This window comes from Coregonus lavaretus, assembly GCF_964263955.1.
Source record: "Coregonus lavaretus genome assembly, chromosome: 40".
NCBI lineage: Eukaryota > Metazoa > Chordata > Actinopteri > Salmoniformes > Salmonidae > Coregonus > Coregonus lavaretus.
Genome location: NC_140027.1, coordinates 14,202,648 through 14,228,361, shown reverse-complemented (window position 1 = coordinate 14,228,361; position 25,714 = coordinate 14,202,648). Strand labels below are relative to the sequence as shown.

The 25,714-nt window shown below is 42.3% G+C and overlaps 1 protein-coding gene across 1 annotated transcript; it reads right to left on the bottom strand.

Annotated features, from left to right (window-relative positions):
• Positions 1 to 551: 551 nt before the first annotated feature.
• eppk1 (epiplakin 1) lies at positions 552 to 24,781 on the bottom strand. Its single transcript, XM_084157079.1, has 2 exons — positions 24,694 to 24,781; positions 552 to 13,681 (listed from the first exon to the last, which is right to left on the bottom strand). Exon 2 carries the CDS (start codon positions 13,665 to 13,667, stop codon positions 984 to 986), a length of 12,684 nt encoding a protein of 4,227 aa, XP_084013205.1. The 5' UTR covers positions 13,668 to 13,681; positions 24,694 to 24,781; the 3' UTR covers positions 552 to 983.
• Between the last annotated feature and the right edge of the window lie 933 nt (positions 24,782 to 25,714).

The following is a 25,714-nucleotide window of genomic DNA, read 5'->3' as shown; positions in this document are numbered from 1 at the left end:
TTTTTATTTTCTACCATGACCACTCAAACCACAATTGGGGTCTTTCTTTGACATCTTTTTGAAACTGTATTTATGATTTTATACGTCTTTATATGACTTGAATGCTCTAAGCTGATGATGTTGAATAAAATGGGATTCCATATACCTTGCTAAATACATCTCATATTCCGTATTACTATTAAGAAAATGTTAATAACCTTGTGTACTTATTTGTGATCTGAATGAACTATGTGGTGATGCAGATTAGTGATGAAAATTTGGGCTAATCTGTAAAATTTGGGCTAATCTGTAAAAAACTCAAAGAATGTATATAATCATAATCGTGTATGTGAATGTATCACAAGTGTTTCTCATAGTTCTAGTAGTGCCAAGTTATCCACAAGAGGGAGGCATAGACTCACTCTGGAAATGAATATACCAGTATGTTTTTAGGCGGGGTAAGTATATTGCTACTTCAGTGGATGACTTTTCTTTACTTATGGGTTTGTCTCTTTTCAAGAAAAAAGACAGAGGTCTGACAGACAAGAGGATAAATCTGCTGGAATCAGGTCAGATTAAATTGTGATTATGAATCTCATTAATTTATTAAACATTTTATGCACACTCGACTTCTCTTATCTTTACTTTACCATTCTCATCATTCCTGTTTAAGGGCACAGAGTCAAGCAAAATGTAATCTTATGTGTGCCACATTGATATCAATAAACATAACTGTTTTTTACCTTTTTGCTAACATTAGCATTGGCATTTATTGCATGTACACAATATCTCAGATAAAGTATAATTGTGGATTACTTCACAATAACAAAATTCACTTCCGAAATCGCTTTTAATATATTCAATTCAGAATAATTGGGTACCATCAACAATGAAAGGAATTACATTTAATAAAATGTAATGTAAAATTATATGAAAATACTTTTGAATTATATCTGCACATCTTACAAGACAATTGTAGGATTCTGGAAAAAATCATTATCAGCTCATTTATTCAGGGACAGTAAGCTAAGGCCAGTATCTGGGTCTCTCACACACCTCTCCACAAGCTGCAGGTAGGTGAGGTTCTCTTGTGTGTTGGGGTCAAAAAAGCCCTTGGTGTCATCGTCAGGGTCATCGAGGATCTGGTTCATTTCCTCATCAAAGTATCCTCTCTGGTACGCCACCTCTACTGGCACTCTATGACTGTACACTGGATCGATGATTCCACCAGTTGCAATCTGTGCCTCAAGAAGGCGAATTCCATGGTCCTTGACAATTAGATCCTTTTTCAAGGCCTGGAACAAGGAAATAGTGTTTCCTGTGTAGGGATCTTTGTATCCAGTGACTGCCCTCTCTGCTGAAAGCAGTTTGTTCTTCCACTCATTCCCAACTAAACCTTGAGCGGCTGACTCTTCTACAGAGAGCTTCTTGTTCTTCACTGGGTCAATGACAAATCCAGTGGCAGCCTGAGCCTCCAGCAGAACCAGAGAGGTTCCAGGAGTCAGAAGACCTTTGGATTTGGCCTCATAGATGCTCATGGTCTGTTTGGTGGACTGAACATATACACCTGCAATGCTATTAGTTCCCTCCAAGTACTTGCGTACTGAGTCCATTTCACTCACTTGGTTCACTGTGACTTTTCCTGTATTGAGGTCTTCATAGAGTTTCTTGTCAATGATTTTTGAGTCAAGCAGCTCGCTAGCGGTGACATTCTTCCTGATACCATGGAAGCTTGTCTCTGTGGTTGTTGTGGTAATGGTTGTTTTCTCTGACTTTGTCTCAGGTGGTGGTGTACATGTTGTCATTGAAGATGTTGTGGTTGTTGTGGTGGTAGTCTTTTGTTGAATAATTGTTAGTATAATCTCCATGAAGCGTTCAATAGTGATTGCTCCAGATTTAAACTGCTGCACAAGCTCTCTCCTTCTCTCCTCGGTGATGTATTTTGAGTAGAGGAGATCCCATAGAGACACTTTCTGTCCTTGGAATTTGCCTCCGGCCTTAGTTGTTGTCATAGCCTTTAGAATGGTCTTGGTTTGCTCATCAATGAAGAAGTAGAACTCTCCTTTCTTGACGATTACGAGTAAGCTAAGGCCAGTATCTGGGTCTCTCACACACCTCTCCACAAGCTGCAGGTAGGTGAGGTTCTCTTGTGTGTTGGGGTCAAAAAAGCCCTTGGTGTCATCGTCAGGGTCATCGAGGATCTGGTTCATTTCCTCATCAAAGTATCCTCTCTGGTACGCCACCTCTACTGGCACTCTATGACTGTACACTGGATCGATGATTCCACCAGTTGCAATCTGTGCCTCAAGAAGGCGAATTCCATGGTCCTTGACAATTAGATCCTTTTTCAAGGCCTGGAACAAGGAAATAGTGTTTCCTGTGTAGGGATCTTTGTATCCAGTGACTGCCCTCTCTGCTGAAAGCAGTTTGTTCTTCCACTCATTCCCAACTAAACCTTGAGCGGCTGACTCTTCTACAGAGAGCTTCTTGTTCTTCACTGGGTCAATGACAAATCCAGTGGCAGCCTGAGCCTCCAGCAGAACCAGAGAGGTTCCAGGAGTCAGAAGACCTTTGGATTTGGCCTCATAGATGCTCATGGTCTGTTTGGTGGACTGAACATATACACCTGCAATGCTATTAGTTCCCTCCAAGTACTTGCGTACTGAGTCCATTTCACTCACTTGGTTCACTGTGACTTTTCCTGTATTGAGGTCTTCATAGAGTTTCTTGTCAATGATTTTTGAGTCAAGCAGCTCGCTAGCGGTGACATTCTTCCTGATACCATGGAAGCTTGTCTCTGTGGTTGTTGTGGTAATGGTTGTTTTCTCTGACTTTGTCTCAGGTGGTGGTGTACATGTTGTCATTGAAGATGTTGTGGTTGTTGTGGTGGTAGTCTTTTGTTGAATAATTGTTAGTATAATCTCCATGAAGCGTTCAATAGTGATTGCTCCAGATTTAAACTGCTGCACAAGCTCTCTCCTTCTCTCCTCGGTGATGTATTTTGAGTAGAGGAGATCCCATAGAGACACTTTCTGTCCTTGGAATTTGCCTCCGGCCTTAGTTGTTGTCATAGCCTTTAGAATGGTCTTGGTTTGCTCATCAATGAAGAAGTAGAACTCTCCTTTCTTGACGATTACGAGTAAGCTAAGGCCAGTATCTGGGTCTCTCACACACCTCTCCACAAGCTGCAGGTAGGTGAGGTTCTCTTGTGTGTTGGGGTCAAAAAAGCCCTTGGTGTCATCGTCAGGGTCATCGAGGATCTGGTTCATTTCCTCATCAAAGTATCCTCTCTGGTACGCCACCTCTACTGGCACTCTATGACTGTACACTGGATCGATGATTCCACCAGTTGCAATCTGTGCCTCAAGAAGGCGAATTCCATGGTCCTTGACAATTAGATCCTTTTTCAAGGCCTGGAACAAGGAAATAGTGTTTCCTGTGTAGGGATCTTTGTATCCAGTGACTGCCCTCTCTGCTGAAAGCAGTTTGTTCTTCCACTCATTCCCAACTAAACCTTGAGCGGCTGACTCTTCTACAGAGAGCTTCTTGTTCTTCACTGGGTCAATGACAAATCCAGTGGCAGCCTGAGCCTCCAGCAGAACCAGAGAGGTTCCAGGAGTCAGAAGACCTTTGGATTTGGCCTCATAGATGCTCATGGTCTGTTTGGTGGACTGAACATATACACCTGCAATGCTATTAGTTCCCTCCAAGTACTTGCGTACTGAGTCCATTTCACTCACTTGGTTCACTGTGACTTTTCCTGTATTGAGGTCTTCATAGAGTTTCTTGTCAATGATTTTTGAGTCAAGCAGCTCGCTAGCGGTGACATTCTTCCTGATACCATGGAAGCTTGTCTCTGTGGTTGTTGTGGTAATGGTTGTTTTCTCTGACTTTGTCTCAGGTGGTGGTGTACATGTTGTCATTGAAGATGTTGTGGTTGTTGTGGTGGTAGTCTTTTGTTGAATAATTGTTAGTATAATCTCCATGAAGCGTTCAATAGTGATTGCTCCAGATTTAAACTGCTGCACAAGCTCTCTCCTTCTCTCCTCGGTGATGTATTTTGAGTAGAGGAGATCCCATAGAGACACTTTCTGTCCTTGGAATTTGCCTCCGGCCTTAGTTGTTGTCATAGCCTTTAGAATGGTCTTGGTTTGCTCATCAATGAAGAAGTAGAACTCTCCTTTCTTGACGATTACGAGTAAGCTAAGGCCAGTATCTGGGTCTCTCACACACCTCTCCACAAGCTGCAGGTAGGTGAGGTTCTCTTGTGTGTTGGGGTCAAAAAAGCCCTTGGTGTCATCGTCAGGGTCATCGAGGATCTGGTTCATTTCCTCATCAAAGTATCCTCTCTGGTACGCCACCTCTACTGGCACTCTATGACTGTACACTGGATCGATGATTCCACCAGTTGCAATCTGTGCCTCAAGAAGGCGAATTCCATGGTCCTTGACAATTAGATCCTTTTTCAAGGCCTGGAACAAGGAAATAGTGTTTCCTGTGTAGGGATCTTTGTATCCAGTGACTGCCCTCTCTGCTGAAAGCAGTTTGTTCTTCCACTCATTCCCAACTAAACCTTGAGCGGCTGACTCTTCTACAGAGAGCTTCTTGTTCTTCACTGGGTCAATGACAAATCCAGTGGCAGCCTGAGCCTCCAGCAGAACCAGAGAGGTTCCAGGAGTCAGAAGACCTTTGGATTTGGCCTCATAGATGCTCATGGTCTGTTTGGTGGACTGAACATATACACCTGCAATGCTATTAGTTCCCTCCAAGTACTTGCGTACTGAGTCCATTTCACTCACTTGGTTCACTGTGACTTTTCCTGTATTGAGGTCTTCATAGAGTTTCTTGTCAATGATTTTTGAGTCAAGCAGCTCGCTAGCGGTGACATTCTTCCTGATACCATGGAAGCTTGTCTCTGTGGTTGTTGTGGTAATGGTTGTTTTCTCTGACTTTGTCTCAGGTGGTGGTGTACATGTTGTCATTGAAGATGTTGTGGTTGTTGTGGTGGTAGTCTTTTGTTGAATAATTGTTAGTATAATCTCCATGAAGCGTTCAATAGTGATTGCTCCAGATTTAAACTGCTGCACAAGCTCTCTCCTTCTCTCCTCGGTGATGTATTTTGAGTAGAGGAGATCCCATAGAGACACTTTCTGTCCTTGGAATTTGCCTCCGGCCTTAGTTGTTGTCATAGCCTTTAGAATGGTCTTGGTTTGCTCATCAATGAAGAAGTAGAACTCTCCTTTCTTGACGATTACGAGTAAGCTAAGGCCAGTATCTGGGTCTCTCACACACCTCTCCACAAGCTGCAGGTAGGTGAGGTTCTCTTGTGTGTTGGGGTCAAAAAAGCCCTTGGTGTCATCGTCAGGGTCATCGAGGATCTGGTTCATTTCCTCATCAAAGTATCCTCTCTGGTACGCCACCTCTACTGGCACTCTATGACTGTACACTGGATCGATGATTCCACCAGTTGCAATCTGTGCCTCAAGAAGGCGAATTCCATGGTCCTTGACAATTAGATCCTTTTTCAAGGCCTGGAACAAGGAAATAGTGTTTCCTGTGTAGGGATCTTTGTATCCAGTGACTGCCCTCTCTGCTGAAAGCAGTTTGTTCTTCCACTCATTCCCAACTAAACCTTGAGCGGCTGACTCTTCTACAGAGAGCTTCTTGTTCTTCACTGGGTCAATGACAAATCCAGTGGCAGCCTGAGCCTCCAGCAGAACCAGAGAGGTTCCAGGAGTCAGAAGACCTTTGGATTTGGCCTCATAGATGCTCATGGTCTGTTTGGTGGACTGAACATATACACCTGCAATGCTATTAGTTCCCTCCAAGTACTTGCGTACTGAGTCCATTTCACTCACTTGGTTCACTGTGACTTTTCCTGTATTGAGGTCTTCATAGAGTTTCTTGTCAATGATTTTTGAGTCAAGCAGCTCGCTAGCGGTGACATTCTTCCTGATACCATGGAAGCTTGTCTCTGTGGTTGTTGTGGTAATGGTTGTTTTCTCTGACTTTGTCTCAGGTGGTGGTGTACATGTTGTCATTGAAGATGTTGTGGTTGTTGTGGTGGTAGTCTTTTGTTGAATAATTGTTAGTATGATCTCCATGAAGCGTTCAATAGTGATTGCTCCAGATTTAAACTGCTGCACAAGCTCTCTCCTTCTCTCCTCGGTGATGTATTTTGAGTAGAGGAGATCCCATAGAGACACTTTCTGTCCTTGGAATTTGCCTCCGGCCTTAGTTGTTGTCATAGCCTTTAGAATGGTCTTGGTTTGCTCATCAATGAAGAAGTAGAACTCTCCTTTCTTGACGATTACGAGTAAGCTAAGGCCAGTATCTGGGTCTCTCACACACCTCTCCACAAGCTGCAGGTAGGTGAGGTTCTCTTGTGTGTTGGGGTCAAAAAAGCCCTTGGTGTCATCGTCAGGGTCATCGAGGATCTGGTTCATTTCCTCATCAAAGTATCCTCTCTGGTACGCCACCTCTACTGGCACTCTATGACTGTACACTGGATCGATGATTCCACCAGTTGCAATCTGTGCCTCAAGAAGGCGAATTCCATGGTCCTTGACAATTAGATCCTTTTTCAAGGCCTGGAACAAGGAAATAGTGTTTCCTGTGTAGGGATCTTTGTATCCAGTGACTGCCCTCTCTGCTGAAAGCAGTTTGTTCTTCCACTCATTCCCAACTAAACCTTGAGCGGCTGACTCTTCTACAGAGAGCTTCTTGTTCTTCACTGGGTCAATGACAAATCCAGTGGCAGCCTGAGCCTCCAGCAGAACCAGAGAGGTTCCAGGAGTCAGAAGACCTTTGGATTTGGCCTCATAGATGCTCATGGTCTGTTTGGTGGACTGAACATATACACCTGCAATGCTATTAGTTCCCTCCAAGTACTTGCGTACTGAGTCCATTTCACTCACTTGGTTCACTGTGACTTTTCCTGTATTGAGGTCTTCATAGAGTTTCTTGTCAATGATTTTTGAGTCAAGCAGCTCGCTAGCGGTGACATTCTTCCTGATACCATGGAAGCTTGTCTCTGTGGTTGTTGTGGTAATGGTTGTTTTCTCTGACTTTGTCTCAGGTGGTGGTGTACATGTTGTCATTGAAGATGTTGTGGTTGTTGTGGTGGTAGTCTTTTGTTGAATAATTGTTAGTATAATCTCCATGAAGCGTTCAATAGTGATTGCTCCAGATTTAAACTGCTGCACAAGCTCTCTCCTTCTCTCCTCGGTGATGTATTTTGAGTAGAGGAGATCCCATAGAGACACTTTCTGTCCTTGGAATTTGCCTCCGGCCTTAGTTGTTGTCATAGCCTTTAGAATGGTCTTGGTTTGCTCATCAATGAAGAAGTAGAACTCTCCTTTCTTGACGATTACGAGTAAGCTAAGGCCAGTATCTGGGTCTCTCACACACCTCTCCACAAGCTGCAGGTAGGTGAGGTTCTCTTGTGTGTTGGGGTCAAAAAAGCCCTTGGTGTCATCGTCAGGGTCATCGAGGATCTGGTTCATTTCCTCATCAAAGTATCCTCTCTGGTACGCCACCTCTACTGGCACTCTATGACTGTACACTGGATCGATGATTCCACCAGTTGCAATCTGTGCCTCAAGAAGGCGAATTCCATGGTCCTTGACAATTAGATCCTTTTTCAAGGCCTGGAACAAGGAAATAGTGTTTCCTGTGTAGGGATCTTTGTATCCAGTGACTGCCCTCTCTGCTGAAAGCAGTTTGTTCTTCCACTCATTCCCAACTAAACCTTGAGCGGCTGACTCTTCTACAGAGAGCTTCTTGTTCTTCACTGGGTCAATGACAAATCCAGTGGCAGCCTGAGCCTCCAGCAGAACCAGAGAGGTTCCAGGAGTCAGAAGACCTTTGGATTTGGCCTCATAGATGCTCATGGTCTGTTTGGTGGACTGAACATATACACCTGCAATGCTATTAGTTCCCTCCAAGTACTTGCGTACTGAGTCCATTTCACTCACTTGGTTCACTGTGACTTTTCCTGTATTGAGGTCTTCATAGAGTTTCTTGTCAATGATTTTTGAGTCAAGCAGCTCGCTAGCGGTGACATTCTTCCTGATACCATGGAAGCTTGTCTCTGTGGTTGTTGTGGTAATGGTTGTTTTCTCTGACTTTGTCTCAGGTGGTGGTGTACATGTTGTCATTGAAGATGTTGTGGTTGTTGTGGTGGTAGTCTTTTGTTGAATAATTGTTAGTATAATCTCCATGAAGCGTTCAATAGTGATTGCTCCAGATTTAAACTGCTGCACAAGCTCTCTCCTTCTCTCCTCGGTGATGTATTTTGAGTAGAGGAGATCCCATAGAGACACTTTCTGTCCTTGGAATTTGCCTCCGGCCTTAGTTGTTGTCATAGCCTTTAGAATGGTCTTGGTTTGCTCATCAATGAAGAAGTAGAACTCTCCTTTCTTGACGATTACGAGTAAGCTAAGGCCAGTATCTGGGTCTCTCACACACCTCTCCACAAGCTGCAGGTAGGTGAGGTTCTCTTGTGTGTTGGGGTCAAAAAAGCCCTTGGTGTCATCGTCAGGGTCATCGAGGATCTGGTTCATTTCCTCATCAAAGTATCCTCTCTGGTACGCCACCTCTACTGGCACTCTATGACTGTACACTGGATCGATGATTCCACCAGTTGCAATCTGTGCCTCAAGAAGGCGAATTCCATGGTCCTTGACAATTAGATCCTTTTTCAAGGCCTGGAACAAGGAAATAGTGTTTCCTGTGTAGGGATCTTTGTATCCAGTGACTGCCCTCTCTGCTGAAAGCAGTTTGTTCTTCCACTCATTCCCAACTAAACCTTGAGCGGCTGACTCTTCTACAGAGAGCTTCTTGTTCTTCACTGGGTCAATGACAAATCCAGTGGCAGCCTGAGCCTCCAGCAGAACCAGAGAGGTTCCAGGAGTCAGAAAACCTTTGGTTTTGGCCTCATAGATGCTCATGATCTTTTTGGTGGATTCAATTCTTACTCCTGCAATGCAATTTGTTGCCCCAAGGTACTTTTGAATACATTCCAATTTGCCAACAGTCTCTTCAGTAACTTCTCCATGGATAATCTGAGTAAACAGTTCCTTTGAGATTATTTTTGACTCATAAAGCTCACTTGCTGAAACCTGCTTCCTCAGTCCTTTGAACTTGATTTGTTTTGATGTCACTTCCTGTATTATTATGATGACTATTTCTATTATCTCTTTCATTGTCGATGATCTTGTCTTGTATTGTTTCAAGAGCTGCTCTCTCTTTAGTTTTGGAATGTATTCAGAGATTAACACATCCCACAGTGACACTTCTTTGTCTTCAAATTTACCTGCATTGATGACCACAGTTTTGTCTTTGAATTCCTGTTCTGTTTGTTCATCGGTGTGAAAGTCATATCCCCTTTCTTCATGTATTGGTAGGAGTAAAAGTCCTGTCTGAGAATCCTTTTCACACCTCTCTCTTAGCTGAAGGTATGTTAGGTTTTCCTTGGTTATGGGGTCTAAGAATCCTTTCGTGTCATCATTTGGATTAGACATTGCTTCACTTGTTTCTTCATCAAGGTAGCCTTTTTTCATGGCGACATGAGCAGGTATCCTGTAGCTGTTGACTGGGTCAATTATTCCCCCTGTTGCAATTTGTGCTTCCAGCAGATGTATCCCATGGCCTTTCTCGATCAGATCTTTTTTCATGGCTTCAAATAAAGATATTGTGGCATCTGTGTATGGATCTACATATCCAGTGACTGCTCGTTCAGCTGAGAGTAGTTTTTCATGTATTTCTAGTCCAATTAGTTGTTCTCTTGCGGCCTCATCAACAGATAGATATTTGTTCTTGATTGGATCGATGACAAACCCTGTTGCAGCCTGAGCCTCAAGCAGTATCAGTGCAGTACCAGGTGTTAGCAGACCTTGCGTCCTTGCCTCATAAATGCTCATTACTTTTTTGGATGGAAGAATCCGGACTCCAGCAATACTTCCTGTACCCCTTAGATATTGCTTCACAGATTCCAGTTGGGTCACTTGTTCAAGAGTTACATTTCCTTCCTCCAAACTCTTGAAGGTACTGGCATCAATTATGCTTGATTTCAATAGTTGTTTTGCAGAGACTGGCTTTCTCAAACCTATTGTTGTTTTCAGAGTTTCATTCTTCTCCAGTTTTGTAATGGTGGAAATGACCAAAGTGATTATTACTTGTATGGTTACCTTCTTTGTTCTGTATTTATCAAGGAACTGGAGTCTCTGATCATCAGTAAAGTATCCAGAGTGAATCAAATACCAAAGAGAGACTGTCTTTCCTGAATAACGCCCTACTGAAATGCTAACAGTTGTCTTTTCAAACTCCTGCTTTATCTCAGCGTCTGAGTACATTTTCTCAGTTTTATCCTGTGTTTTAGTTTTGTCCATCAGTGGCAGAAGAAGCAGACCCGTCTCTGGGTCCTTTATGCACTGCTCCATCATTTCCATGTAGGTCAAGTTTGCTTGTGTCCTTGGGTCAAAAAATCCCTTGGTGTCATCACTGGGATCTGTCAGGATTTGATTAAGCTCCGCATCAAAGTATCCCTCTCTGTAAGCAACTTCAAGGGGCAAATGAAGACACTTCAATGGGTCAATGATGCCACCTGTTGCAATCTGGGCTTCAAGTAAACGAATGCCATGCTGCTGTAGGATCAGATCTTTTTTCATGGCTTGGAAGAGTGAGATTTTTTTATCAGTGTAGGGGTCTGTGTAGCCAGTTACTGCCTTCTCTGCTGATAAGAGCTTTTCGAACAGTTCTGGGCCAATTACCTTCTCTTTCAGAGCCTGGTCCACAGTCAGTTTCTGGTTATGAAGAGGGTCAATGATAAAGCCTGTGGCAGCTTGTGCTTCCAGAAGAGAGAGCGCAGTACCAGGAGTCAGGACGCCCTTTTTCTTGGCCTCATAGATGCTCAGTTTTTGACTGGAGGGTTGGAGTATCACCCCGGCTACACAGCTGTTTCCTCTCAGATAGGTTCTAACAGTGTCTATCTTCATTATATCCTTGTTGGTCAGTTTCCCTTCAATCAGACTTTTGTATGTCTTTTCGTCCACAATTTCCAACCTCAAAAGGTCCACAACAGAAACATTCCCCCTCAGACCCTCAAAGTTCAGACCAGCTTGCCACTTTATCTCCTTGCTTTCAATGATTTCCAGGATAATTACAATGATTTCCTTGATTGTGATCATCTTTGACTTGTACAGTTTTAATAACTCCTGCCTTTTGTCCTCACACAGATATTCAGAGTTGATGAGATCCCAGAGTGTTACATGCTTGCAGCTGAACCTGCCATACTTAACAGTGACATTTGTAGCTTGGAAAGTCTCCTTTATGTGATCTTGTATGTTGACTCTGTTGCTTTTGCCTTTGAGGGGCAGAAGACAAAGGCCTGTGCTTGGATCAGTGACACACCTGGCCATGAGCTTCAGGTATGTGAGGTTTTCATGAGTGTTGGGGTCAAAGAAGCCCTTTGTGTCATCACTTGGATCATCAAGAATCTGATTCATTTCCTCATTGAAATATCCCCTCTTGTAGGCTACATGGACAGGAATACGATGGCTGTTAAGAGGGTCAATGATTCCTCCAGTGGCAATCTGTGCCTCCAGCAGACGAATTCCGTGGTCTTGTAAGATGAGGTCTTTCTGCATGGCTTGGAACAGAGAGATGGTTTTGCCAGTGTATGGATCTTTGTAACCAGTCACTGCTTTCTCTGCTGAACGCAGCTTTCCATGAAGGTCAGGCCCCACTATGTTTGCCTTCACTGCCTCATCCACTGAAAACTTTCTATTGGCAATAGGGTCAATGATGAAGCCTGTTGCTGCTTGAGCTTCCAGTAAAATCAGTGCAGTTCCTGGCATCAGCTTTCCCTTTCGTCTGGCCTGGTAGATTGTCATGATCTGAGAATCAGGAAGCAAAACACCTGCAATGCTGTCTTTCCCTTGTAAGTACATTTTAACAGTTTCATCCTCTGTGACCTCCTTCACGGTCTTCTTCCCCTTGTTGAGTTCCTCCAGGACATTCTCGCTAATGATATCTGCCTCTACCAGCTGCTTTGCTGTGACAGTCTCCCGGATTCCTTCGAAGACAACGTTGGTTGTTTTCACTGATTGCTCTATAACCTCCATAATTTTTCTGATGATCATCTTCATTGGAAGGTGTCCCTGCGTGTATTGCCGAATGATGTCTTGCCTCTGATGTTCGTTGAAGTACTCTGACATCACCAATTCCCAAAGGGATACAATCATTCCCATGTACTTCCCACAAGTCACCCTCACTCTCACTTCTTTTAAGTTAAGTTTGGTTTGATAGTCGATGAAATTATGATTCTGACCACCTGACTGTTCCATAAGAGGAAGCAGGCAGAGTCCAGTGGCTGGGTCGATGACACATCGTTCCATCAGCTGAAGGTACGTCAAATTTTCCTTTGTGTTTGGATCAAAGAATCCTTTGGTGTCGTCTCCTGAGTCTGCAAGTATTGTATTCATGGCTTCATCAAAGAAACCTCGCTTGTAGGCTACGTCCACGGGAAGTCTGTGACTGTTGATGGGATCAATTATTCCTCCTGTGGCGATTTGAGCTTCCAGTAAGCGAATCCCATGCTCCTTCACGATTAGGTCCTTTGACAGTGCCTGAAACAGGGATATTGTTTCACTTGTGTAAGGGTCTTTGTATCCCGTGACTGCCCGCTCAGCCGAGAGCAGTTTAGCATGGTAGTCAGGGCCCACAACTTTGTTTTTAATAGCTTCGTCCACGCTGAATTTCTTGTTTTGAACAGGGTCAATCATGAATCCAGTGGCAGCCTGTGCCTCAAGAAGAACTAGTGCTGTTCCAGGCATAAGAATGCCTTGCTTCATGGCTTGATAGATGCTCATTATCTGATTGGATGAGAGCATAGCTACACCAGAGATACCCCCTTTACCTTCCAGGTACTCTTTCACAGTCTCCATGAGCATCACATCCTGAGTGGTTGTTTTGCCTTTCTGCAAGTCGTCATAGGTCTCTTTGTCAATTATGTTTGACACCAGGAGTTCAGTGGAGGAAACCCCCCTGCGCAGGCCTTTGAAGGTGATGCAAACTGGGAGCAGCAGTAAGCCAGTGTCAGGATCCACCATGCATTTCTCTATCAGATGTGGGTAGTTGAGATTTTCTTGTGAGTTTGGATCATAGAACACTTTGAGCGCTTCAATCTGGTCAGAGAGTAAGCCTTTTTCATAGTGTCCCTTCTCAATCGCTAAGTACACTGAAACATATTTCTTTTCAACAGGGTCAAATAGGCCTTTTGTGGATATCTGTGCCTCAAGCAACCGGGATCCATAATCTTTTGGAATAACATCCTTTTGTATGGCTTGGAATACAGATATTTTTTCATTTGTATAAGGATCTATGTAACCATCAATGGCTCTCTCTGCAACAAGGAGTTTTTCTCTCAACTCAGGTCCAATTATTCCTTCCTTGACAGCTTCTTCTACTGGAAGTTTCCGGTTATTGATAAGGTCTATGATTCCCTCAGTGGCAGCCTGGGCCTCCAACAGGGCCAACGCTGTGCCAGGCTTCAGTAGACGTTTCTTCATGGCCTGATATATTGTTATCTTCTGCTTAGTCTTCTCCAGGAAGACTCCAGCTACTGCACCGGTGCCTTGTGCATGGCCATTTTCATTCCCTTCCATATCTTTAGTGATCGACTCCATCTTGACTTTCAAATCTGTGTAACGACATAAAGAATCATTGTTTTAAATAGGAAAAGCACTTTACATTTGAGTTTGCTTGTTGCAGGTTACTGGGGATAATTTGATGATAAGGCCAAACGGCCGATACATAATCTTAAACAAAGTGATACTGGCAAGAGAAGGTTTTCCTTTTCTTTTACAATATCAGGTTGCAAAGGTACATTTTCACTTAGAAATCTTTAGTAATAGGTCATGTTTTATTAATGATTTACTCTGAAGAATGGCTTCCGTTTATTTGTTTGCTTATGCTGTATTATTTCATATCAGTTTCTTGGCATTAACTTTGTAAAACATCTTGACTGGGCTAATATGCCTGATGTTGCAGTTGTTTGCAGGTATAAATAAATGCAATTTTAAATCAGTGAAATTTAAATGAATTTCATTAATGAAGTGAAGACTATATTTTTGTCTGGTTGATTGTGGATTTTAAGATGTAATATGATTTTAGTTAATTTCCTGCAATAACTAGAAATGAAATGGACCACAACTACAGTCAGTGTAACATTGTGAAATGTCTTTATTTGCTTAAGCATTCTAAGACAACTGTTGGAAAGGTGTAGACTTAAAATGGAAATACGGGGGAACTATAAAACCTAAGAGCACTTAAATGGATCCTGGGACTAAACACCTCCCTCTGCAACTGGATCCTGGACTTCCTGACGGGCCGCCCCCAGGTGGTAAGGGTAGGTAACAACACATCTGCCACACTGATCCTCAACACGGGGGCCCCTCAGGGGTGTGTGCTCAGTCCCCTCCTGTACTCCCTGTTCACCCATGACTGCATGGCCAGGCACGACTCCAACACCATCATTAAGTTTGCCAACGACACAACAGTGGTAGGCCTGATCACCGACAACGATGAGACAGCCTATAGGGAGGAGGTCAGAGACCTGGCCGTGTGGTGCCAGTATAACAACCTCTCCCTCAACGTGACCAAGACAAAGGAGATGATTGTGGACTACAGGAAAAAAAAGAGGACTGAGCATGCCCCCATTCTCATCGACGGGGCTGTAGTGGAACAGGTTGAGAGCTTCAAGTTCCTTGGTGTCCACATCACCAACGAACTATCATGGTCCAAACACACCAAGACAGTCGTGAAGAGGGCACGACAAAGCCAATTCCCCCTCAGGAGACTGAAAAGATTTGGCATGGGTCCTCAGATCCTCAAAAAATTCTACAGCTGTACCATCGAGAGCATCCTGACTGGTTGCATCACCGCCTGGTATGGCAACTGCTTGGCCTCCGACCGCAAGGCACTACAGAGGGTAGTGCGTACGGCCCAGTACATCACTGGGGCCAAGCTTCCTGCCATCCAGGACCTCTAAACCAGGCGGTGTCAGAGGAAGGCCCTCAAAATTTCGTCGTGACACGTCACAAGGTAACTTACCGCGTCAGAGGGGTCCGTTTTTTCATATTTTCTCAAATACTATTACCATGTCAATCAACGCATGAATAAAAACGTAGTTTACACCCTGGATTTTGATGCCAAAACAGTCGCTACAGTCCTATTAGTTTTCATTGCAGCCTCGTTTAAATGCCGCGGTTACGCAAAATGTGTATGGAACAGTGTTAGTTACCAGTATTTACCATCTATCTGATCAAAACCTTGACATTACTGTCTTATTGTTGGGAAGACATAATGGGGTTACAGGATCTCAACATCATGTTCTAAGTTGTAAGTAAGTAATAAATATAGAAGCAAAGTTATTTGGGCTTCGTCCCAAATGGCACCCTATTCCCTATGTAGTGCACTACATTTTTTGTGCACTTTATAGGGCAGGGGTATTCAACTCTTACTTTACTAGGTCCGGAGCCTGCTGGTTTTCTGTTCTACCTGATAATGAATTGCACACACCTGGTGTCCCAGGTCTAAATCAGTCTGATTAGAGGGGAACAATGAAAAAATGCAGTGGAACTGGCTTCGAGGTCTAAAGTTGAGTTTGAAGGATAGGGTTCCATTTTGGACACACCCTTGACATACAGCCAGAGGTCTATTTATCTCTAGAGAGGTAGCTAGATTGTGTGCCGGACAACATCACTACAGCCTGTGGGAGTAGAGAGGGTGTTTTTCATGCAGGGTGTGGATAAACATTTCTAACATTCAAAACGTGGTCTCCATGCTATTTTCAGGAATGCATTAGACTACGCATCATTATCTATGAATATTAGCTAGCTGTGTCTTGCATGATTAGGCAGCAGGTGAACTGTCGTGTAGTAGGCTCTGTAAAATGAGGACACAATGGGTATAATTAAGGGTAAGTTTACTCGGCAAGCTTAGCACTCCATCACAGCATACATCCTCAGCACATGCATACTCTTCTCCGTATCTAAAATCCTGTTTTCCTTGTACTTCCGTTCTGTGTCAGAATCAGAGTACGTGAGCGGAGTGGAACTGGAGCGAAGCGACGACCGGTGCATGCCCAATTTGACTGGAGCATGGCAATTTCGCTCCAGTAGCGCTCACTTCACGAGCTCAGGGCATGCATTTGTAGTCTACTTGTGTGCTGCTATAGCCCCTTGCTTTAGGTACTGTCATGGAGTTCGCTAAATATTTTCATAAAGAAACTGATAAAACACACAGGTGCTAAATCAAGGTGACTTACAAAGATGAGGACCAAGAGCAAGAGAGGGAGTGTGGTGATGTAGTGTCCACAACTAAAGAATCATAAAAGACACGTATCCCAAAAGCATGCTACATACACATGCTAAAAGAAAGGAACGAGGTGGGTAGATAACTAAGTGTGTCATTGTAGCAAAGTATTTAAACAAAAAATCAGATCTCTTAAATGTATTGCTCATTTTCATTCTATTATCTATAAAATAGGCCATAATTGATTTTTCCCTAATAGGCCTGGCATATTCCCACATTCAAGGAGCTTTCTGTTTTGATTGGGTTATTTTGCCTCAAAACCTTTAGGCCTGCCTATATATATATATATATATATATATATATATATATATATATATATATATACAGTGGGGAAAAAAAGTATTTAGTCAGCCACCAATTGTGCAAGTTCTCCCACTTAAAAAGATGAGAGAGGCCTGTAATTTTCATCATAGGTACACGTCAACTATGACAGACAAAATGAGAAAAAAAATTCCAGAAAATCACATTGTAGGATTTTTTATGAATTTATTGGCATATGATGGTGGAAAATAAGTATTTGGTCAATAACAAAAGTTTCTCAATACTTTGTTATATACCCTTTGTTGGCAATGACACAGGTCAAACGTTTTCTGTAAGTCTTCACAAGGTTTTCACACACTGTTGCTGGTATTTTGGCCCATTCCTCCATGCAGATCTCCTCTAGAGCAGTGATGTTTTGGGGCTGTCGCTGGGCAACACGGACTTTCAACTCCCTCCAAAGATTTTCTATGGGGTTGAGATCTGGAGACTGGCTAGGCCACTCCAGGACCTTGAAATGCTTCTTACGAAGCCACTCCTTCGTTGCCCGGGCGGTGTGTTTGGGATCATTGTCATGCTGAAAGACCCAGCCACGTTTCATCTTCAATGCCCTTGCTGATGGAAGGAGGGTTTCACTCAAAATCTCACGATACATGGCCCCATTCATTCTTTCCTTTACACGGATCAGTCGTCCTGGTCCCTTTGCAGAAAAACAGCCCCAAAGCATGATGTTTCCAACCCCATGCTTCACAGTAGGTATGGTGTTCTTTGGATGCAACTCAGCATTCTTTGTCCTCCAAACATGACGAGTTGAGTTTTTACCAAAAAGTGATATTTTGGTTTCATCTGACCATATGACATTCTCCCAATCCTCTTCTGGATCATCCAAATGCACTTCAGACGGGCCTGGACATGTACTGACTTAAGCAGGGGGACACGTCTCGCACTGCAGGATTTGAGTCCCTGGCGGCGTAGTGTGTTACTGATGGTAGGCTTTGTTACTTTGGTCCCAGCTCTCTGCAGGTCATTCACTAGGTCCCCCCGTGTGGTTCTGGGATTTTTGCTCACCGTTCTTGTGATCATTTTGACCCCACGGGGTGAGATCTTGCGTGGAGCCCCAGATCAAGGGAGATTATCAGTGGTCTTGTATGTCTTCCATTTCCTAATAATTGCTCCCACAGTTGATTTCTTCAAACCAAGCTGCTTACCTATTGCAGATTCAGTCTTCCCAGCCTGGTGCAGGTCTACAATTTTGTTTTTGGTGTCCTTTGACAGCTCTTTGGTCTTGGCCATTGTGGAGTTTGGAGTGTGACTGTTTGAGGTTGTGGACAGGTGTCTTTTATACTGATAACAAGTTCAAACAAGTGCCATTAATACAGGTAACGAGTGGAGGACAGAGGAGCCTCTTAAAGAAGAAGTTACAGGTCTGTGAGAGCCAGAAATCTTGCTTGTTTGTAGGTGACCAAATACTTATTTTCCACCATAATTTGCAAATAAATTCATTAAAAATCCTACAATGTGATTTTCTGGAAAAAAAATTCTCAATTTGTCTGTCATAGTTGACGTGTACCTATGATGAAAATTACAGGCCTCTCTCATCTTTTTAAGTGGGAGAACTTGCACAATTGGTGGCTGACTAAATACTTTTTTCCCCCACTGTATATAAAAACTCTGCATCTCTGCCCAGCCTGGCAAGAGTGGCCAAAAGGGTGGCTCTGTAAGTGTAAGGAGGATATTCTCCGCTGTTGGCCATCTCTCCAGGCACCATCGCATGAGCCTGAAGCCACAGACTGGCCAAACTCGTGTTTCTAAAAATGAATTCTAAAAACGAATTCTAAAAATGAATTCTAAAAATGAATTCAAAGGCACCAATAAGTCGTTTTTCGTTTAATTTGTATTTCATTCTAAGTAAGTCACAGCCTATATGCACAATTTATAGAATATTATGAATTAATACAACTAAATGTTGTTTAAATGCTGAGGGCTTTATGTCCCTACCAGCCTATTGTGTCTCACTCGCAAATGCCTTGAAATAATTGAAATAATGTAGCCTAAAAAATTCATTTTCGTTCCTTCTTAGGCTCTCTGTATGGCTCCTGACCTATTTAGAGTGTTTATATGCTGTTTAATATGACATGTAGCCTATTTGAAATTATGTTCGCTTCGTACATTCACCTTTTCATGTTTATTAAAATACTTTTCATTCAAATCGATATGGTTTGGTTTCAATACTTAAAAACCAATTGGTAGGTCCAGGTAGTCACAAAATTAAGATGGGTGTTGGTTAAATTGTGATTTTAATGAATGGTGCGAATTCGGAGCGACAGTTTTTTTTCCTGTGAATGCGAAGCGGTTTTTAGCAGAGCGGTAGGAAAGCACACTGGAGCGGTGAGCGGGGTTTCCAACTGCTCAACTCCTCTCACATGCTTTGGTCAGAATACGTAGAATAAAATACCTGTATGTCTCTAGTGGTAGACTTGGATAGTGCAGCAGAACACAACATGACCCATGCCGTTCCATGCAATCATAGATGTATTTGTATGCTTGGCTTTCTAGATTCCAGGTTACTAACATGTAAGACCAAAAGTTGTTCATGTTATTCAGAGGCTCTACTTTACTCTCACATTGAGTGTCATGTCATGGGGTAATAGCTTAGTGAGATCTGACCTGACCCCTGAGCCCACTCAGACACTCTTGACACCCATTCCAAATGGGAACTACAAATGTGGCTCATGCGCACCGTGCAATAGTACTACAAAAACATCCTTCTTCAGACACCCACATACAGGTAGAAAAATCCCTGTTAGGGGTATCATCTCATGAGAGAGAAAGAGAGTAATCTATCTCATCACTTGTACATCTGCGAAAGCCTAAGTAGGACAAACGAAAAGACAATTAAAGCAACGCATAGCTGAACACCGCAGCTCAATCAGGTGTAAGAACACTGGCTATCCAGTAGCAGCCCACTTTGTTGAAGCTAACCATCTCATCTCCTCCCTCAAATACACAGGCATTGAGCATGTTGCTCTACCAAGGAGAGGAGGTAACATCGAGATCCTACTACTACAGAGGGAGGCCTACTGGATACCCTATTTAAAAATATTGACCCCTAGTGGTCTGAATATTGACTTAGATCTCAGGCCCTGCATATGACCAATTATATTTTCTGTGAACAGGTCTTGTAAATGGATGTATTCTTTCTACAGCTTATCAGCGTACACCCAATATGTTCCCCCTGTTGATGATGATTATTATGCATTATGGTTGAACCAAAAGATTACATTTAACAAAAACATTTAATGAAATTGGAAATATTTAAATATATAGGTGAAATTAAATGAAACAATGTATGTTGATGCTAATGATAACAATGGCATAATATATTCAATATGTTGTGGGCTATTGTCTTTTAACAGTTTCACTCAATTCATTCTGATCAATCTAGCAATTACGACACACCCCTCACTATTTTCATTGGTTGCACTAATTGGTTCAAGCATTCATGACATTACCCTGAAAAAGGCACGGTGATGCTGAAACGTTGGTGGTTTTTTACCCAAGAAATTCCTGGGAGGTTATACATATTGAGTGTGCAACTCTTAGTTTTAATGGCTTACAGTTTATTCCCTGTTAGTCAGCACCTCTACACTAAATAATATTATCTGGGTGTGCGCCAGCTCATGCTTTTTATATGTCATGAGGTAAAACATGCATAGACAATAAAACACACTCCTCCCTTAGACAATAAAACACGCTTTTCCCTTTGTTCTATGGGTCAGTGACATTATTGTTACTGGGTTAAAGGTTGGCAGCAGCGTTCTTGGCTGTCTTCACTGACAATCTGAAATGGTCCACCCACACAGACAGTGTGGTGAAGAAGGCACAACAGTGCCTCTTCAACCTCAAGAGGCTGAATAAATTATATATAAGGTCCCACAGTTGACAGTGCATGTCAGAACAAAAACCAAGCCATGTCGAAGGAATTGTCCGTAGAGCTCCGAGACAGGATTGCGTCGAGGCACAGATCTGGGGAAGGGTACCAAAACATTTATGTAGCATTGAAGGTCCCCAAGACCACAGTGGCCTCCATCATTCTTAAATGGAAGAAGTTTGGAACCACCAAGACTCTTCCTAGAGCTGGCCGCCCGGCCAAACTGAGCAATCAGGGGAGAAGGGCCTTGGTCAGGGAGGTGACCAAGAACCCGATAGGCACTCTGACAGAGCTCCAGAGTTCCTCTGTGGAGATGGGAGAACCTTCCAGAAGGACAACCATCTCTGCAGCACTCCACCAATCAGGCCTTTATGGTAGAGTGGCCAGACGGAAGCCACTCCTCATTGGAGTTTGCCAAAAGGCACCTAAAGACTCTTAGACCATGAGAAACAAGATTCTCTGGTCTGATGAAACCAAGATTCAACTCTTTGGCCTGAATGCCAAGCTTTACGTTTGGAGGAAACCTAGCACCATCCCTACGGTGAAGCAAAGTGGTGGCAGCATCATGCTGTGGGGATGTTTTTCAGCGGCAGGGACTGAACCCGATGGAACATCTCTGGAGAGACCTGAAAATAGTGTGCCAGAGGCTGTGGCATTACCACCAGACCAGTCAGGCAACTATATCTGTCATCTGATAAGTAACAATGAGGACCACCTATCTGAACATGTCTTTCAATAGCCGCAGTATCTGCAAGACCTCAGCGGGAAAAACTGGTTGCAATAACATCATTCCAACCTGATTTCGACGAGTTGTAATGACATCATTTCAACTAGCTTTGCCTGCTGGGACTAGTCTGACGGAAACCACAACACACTCTTATGTGTCAGCAGCTACCAAAGGGAGGTTACATTTTATTGAATGGGCTATTCATTGCAGCAATTGTTTAAATTGGTTATCGCTCTTTATGCAAACAATTGAATATACCATACACTATTGGATGTTCAAAACCATTTTAATGCATGAGCTTATCATGCAATGAAGCCAAATAAGTAATACATAATAAAACTGTAATGTTTTCTTTCAAGCCATGCTCCATCAACACAATGCTTAGCATATTTTGAGTTTCTGTAATACATATCATTTCTATTTGTGACGCTCAAGGTGCGGGTTAATTCCAATGAGGGAATTTGGTTATTTTTATTTAACTAGGCAAGTCAGTTAAGAACAAAATCTTATTTACAATGACGGCCTACACCGGCCAAACCTGTACGACACTGGGCCAATTGTGCACCGCCCTATGGGACTCCCAATCACGGCCAGTTGTGATACAGCCTGAAATGCAGTGCCTTAGACTGCTGCGCCACTCGGGGTAAAATGCAATGTGCATGTAGGTTGGAAATCCAAAGCATTGCTATGTCATTTCCTTCACTGTCCTGTTTTGAAATCATCCTAGTAGCACACGGAAGGAAGCATAAGATTGTTAATGTCCTAGGTTTTGGTTGGTCACGTGTACAGTACTAGTCTAGACGTGTAATAATGTCACAAAGAATGGTTCCCTGAGTAGGTGTAATTAAAATGTTTGCACAGAAAGTTTCGGTATCACTTTACTTGCTCATTCATGTTTATGTTTTAGGAATTTCCTGTGTGATCTAATTTCCCCCGATGTTGTGCACAATTTGTTTATTGTTTGGCAAACAACTGCACATTTAGATATCAGGACGGTGAGGATGACGTTTTGAAAGCAATCAGTGCTCTGCTGCAAAAGTGACAAGTCCCTGTAAACTAAATTAAGGCTTCCATCATGTAAAACCAACACTAAACCCCCCCACCATTGTTCTTAATGTTTTGACAGTTAAACAATGGCCTAGGTTGTGTTCATTAAGCACAAAACAGAAGAAAGGGGACTGAAACAGGGGAGGACTTCCTGGACTTTTTCAAAAACAAATGCTCTTTTTCATTTTCTGTGACCTAATAAACATGACCCACTCTATAAATCCAACAAAAACATTCCATTACAGGACATTTCCATTTATCACCAAATTACACACTTCGTGGTTCTAGTTTTAGGTAAGCTTCTCTTTTTGCAATATTACATGTATGTTTTTTTGTCAATAAAGATTGTAAAAAGGTTTTCACTTTTGCTATTAAACTTTATTGTCCTTGGTAAACCGAATGGAATTTAAACATTGACACATTGTACAGATTGTAGGCTAAACTTATTTTAAAGCAATCCGTTCACAGAACTCAATGCTGTAATAATAACCTCAAGAGTCTGAACCAATAAGACATTTTATGGGTGACAATCCCCTTGGCTCCAATCCATCTATTGTGTTCCATACCAAGAAGTCCTGATCCACACCTTGAATGCCTCCCCAGGCCCTGAGATAGCTGAGCACACTTTGCATATGTCGTTATAGAGTGGTCAAAGGTGATGTGTGTCTGTGAATGTTTGCTCTTCCCCTTTATTTCAAGGAAGTTGACTTGCAGTGCAGGATCTGCAGTGCTGCCTGTTCCTTTAGCAAATTAAAAAACGATGACCTCTTAATTAAAAAGGAATTCAAACCATGTAGGCTCAGCGCTAATTTATGTGCTTTCTGACACCTGGAGCTGCTTGGCAAATGGTCCAGGAACACAAGGAAAGCACAAAGGACAACGCCCAAGGACTAGTCAGCCCTTCCCCCTCTGAGGGGCAAAAATGTAACTCTCTCTACAGTATCCAGAGGACTGACTATTGAATGTGTGACAGAATAATGCCATAGTATCCATGTTTGGTATATATCTGAAACTTTTTCACTGAGGATAACTCTGATGTTATCTAATGGATGTATGATCTCTGTGGTAACTTGTATCTGTACAGGGTGAACTCTAAATTACTCTATGCAAAGGGTTTTATGGTCCTCTCAGGAATTCTAACTTATTTACATTGGTCAAATTCCCCTCACAAGCCTTTAAATGCTGTGACAACATGTGGAGATTGGACCTTGGTGGTCAGGTTACTGTAAACTTGGTGTTGTTTCATTGGTCAATGGTTGTTGGTTTTGGGTTGAGAAGGTTACACCTTCAGGTGTTAAAAATAGAATTAAAAGCCTTTGTTCTCTCTCCCTTATCCTATATCCAGTCCATGGAGTAAAGTTGTATGATCAATTCAAATCCTATAACCTAGTAGACATATCTATGTTCATGCTTTGTCTTGTAAGTTAACCTTAGGATCTATATGCCTAGAACTATGCTTTGTTAATGTCAGAATTGCCTTGTAACTTAAGTGTTATGCCTTGTATGTGAATTCATTAATTTTACAATGTAATTAAATATCTGCCTTTGATATAGACAATTCTCAGATCAATTCTTGCTAGTCAACTCATTGCCTAATGCTTGCTTGCAAATTTTAACTATCTTTATGGAGTGAGATAAACATTTGAATAGGCTAATTGCGTAGTCTTATTGCGGAGCGCATGTGAGGTATATATAATATGCATACATATCAAATATTACCCCACTACAACCATAGTCTATGAGATGCAGTGGTGTAAAGTACTTAAGTAAAAATACTTTAAAGTAATACTTAAGTAGTTTTTTAAAACTTTTAATTCAGTACATTCCTAAAGAAAATAATGTACTTTTTACTCCATACATTTTCCCTGACACCCAAAAGTACTCATTACATTTTGACAGGAAAATTGTCCAATTCACACACTTATCAAGAGAACATCCCTGGTCATCCCTACTGCCTCTGATCTGGTGGACTCACTAAACACAAACGCTTGGTTTGTAAATGATGTCTGAGTGTTGGAGTGTGCCCCTGGCTATCCGTCAATAACTAAATAAAATGGTGCCGTTTGGTTTGCCTAATATAAGGAATTTGAAATGGTTTATACTTTTACTTTTACTTTTGATACTTAAGTATATTTAAAACCAAATACTTTTAGACTTTTACTCAAGTAGTATTTTACCGACTTTCACTTTTACTTGAGTCATTTTCTATTAAGGTATCTTTACTTTAATCAAGAATGACTATTGAGTACTTTTTCCACCACTGATTAGATGTGCCTATTTAGACTTATTTTCCCTGAAACCACACGAACCCACTAATACTACAGCATAGATGACAGCCTGCAAAAAACAGTAGATTCATGAGGGTTGTACTTACTAGGCCTCCTGGATATGCGAGGCTCCACTGTGTGTCAGGCAGAAGAGTAGAGACAGACGTGAGGATTACTGTTTGCTGCTAACTCCTCAGGATCGGAGCCACACTCCTCTTATTCATATACAGGTCCACCATGACAAGCCACACCCATTACAATGGAAAAACTCCTACTGGCTTCAGTAGCTCAGCCCAGAGTCCTGTTGCTGAGCCCAGATGCCAGGAATTCCTCTGCATTTCCTCAGATTCCTCCCATTGTGCATTACCTAACAATCAGTTGCGATTTTTTGGGATTGATTGAACCACAATGTCGCCTAATTTATTGTGAAATGTATTCACACCTTATTTATTGTGAGTTGCTGTAATTTGCTTTTCAAGAGCTTTGCATGTGAACAAAGTTTACAAATGCATACATACTTCTACAAGTTAGCTAAACCAACTCACATGATTATTTTCAAACACACAAATGTCCCCCTTTAAGCCCTTTCTGTTATTAATTTGAAAGGCATGTACATCTTGACAGTGTACATACTGTAAGTAAACTGTAAGCGAAGGGTTCTTATGTTTACTGATCATGTAGTGACCGGAAATGCCCCAACCCCTAAGCGAGAGTAAAGCATTGTCTTTGTGAGAGAGAGAGCCTCCCTGAGGCTCGGCAAACACCGAAATGTGCATAACTGGGCATACCAGATCAGGGGGTTTCGTGACATGGACTTTCACAGTCAAAATCAATTGCATCACTAAAGAGAGACACTCCTTTTAGAAATGTCTGTCTGTTACATGTGTGCAAAAAAAACTGGTGGTAAAAGACTACTCATTGTAAAGACACATTAAATGTAATGATGCTAAATGACTGAGTGATGACAATCACAGGATGTCGGGCTTTATACTACTAGCTAGAAATGTGCTTATGCAAAACAGCAATGGGTTTGTGCAAAACATAAAAATAAATATTTAAACCAGTTAATTTGGAGGATGGTAATGTATGTGCATTCGGAATGTATTCAGACCCCTTGGCTTTTTCCAC

Bases quoted from the DNA above. Each gene is read 5' to 3' on its own strand.
- eppk1 (XM_084157079.1), bottom strand. From the start codon at position 13,667: ATGGAGTCGATCACTAAAGATATGGAAGGGAATGAAAATGGCCATGCA.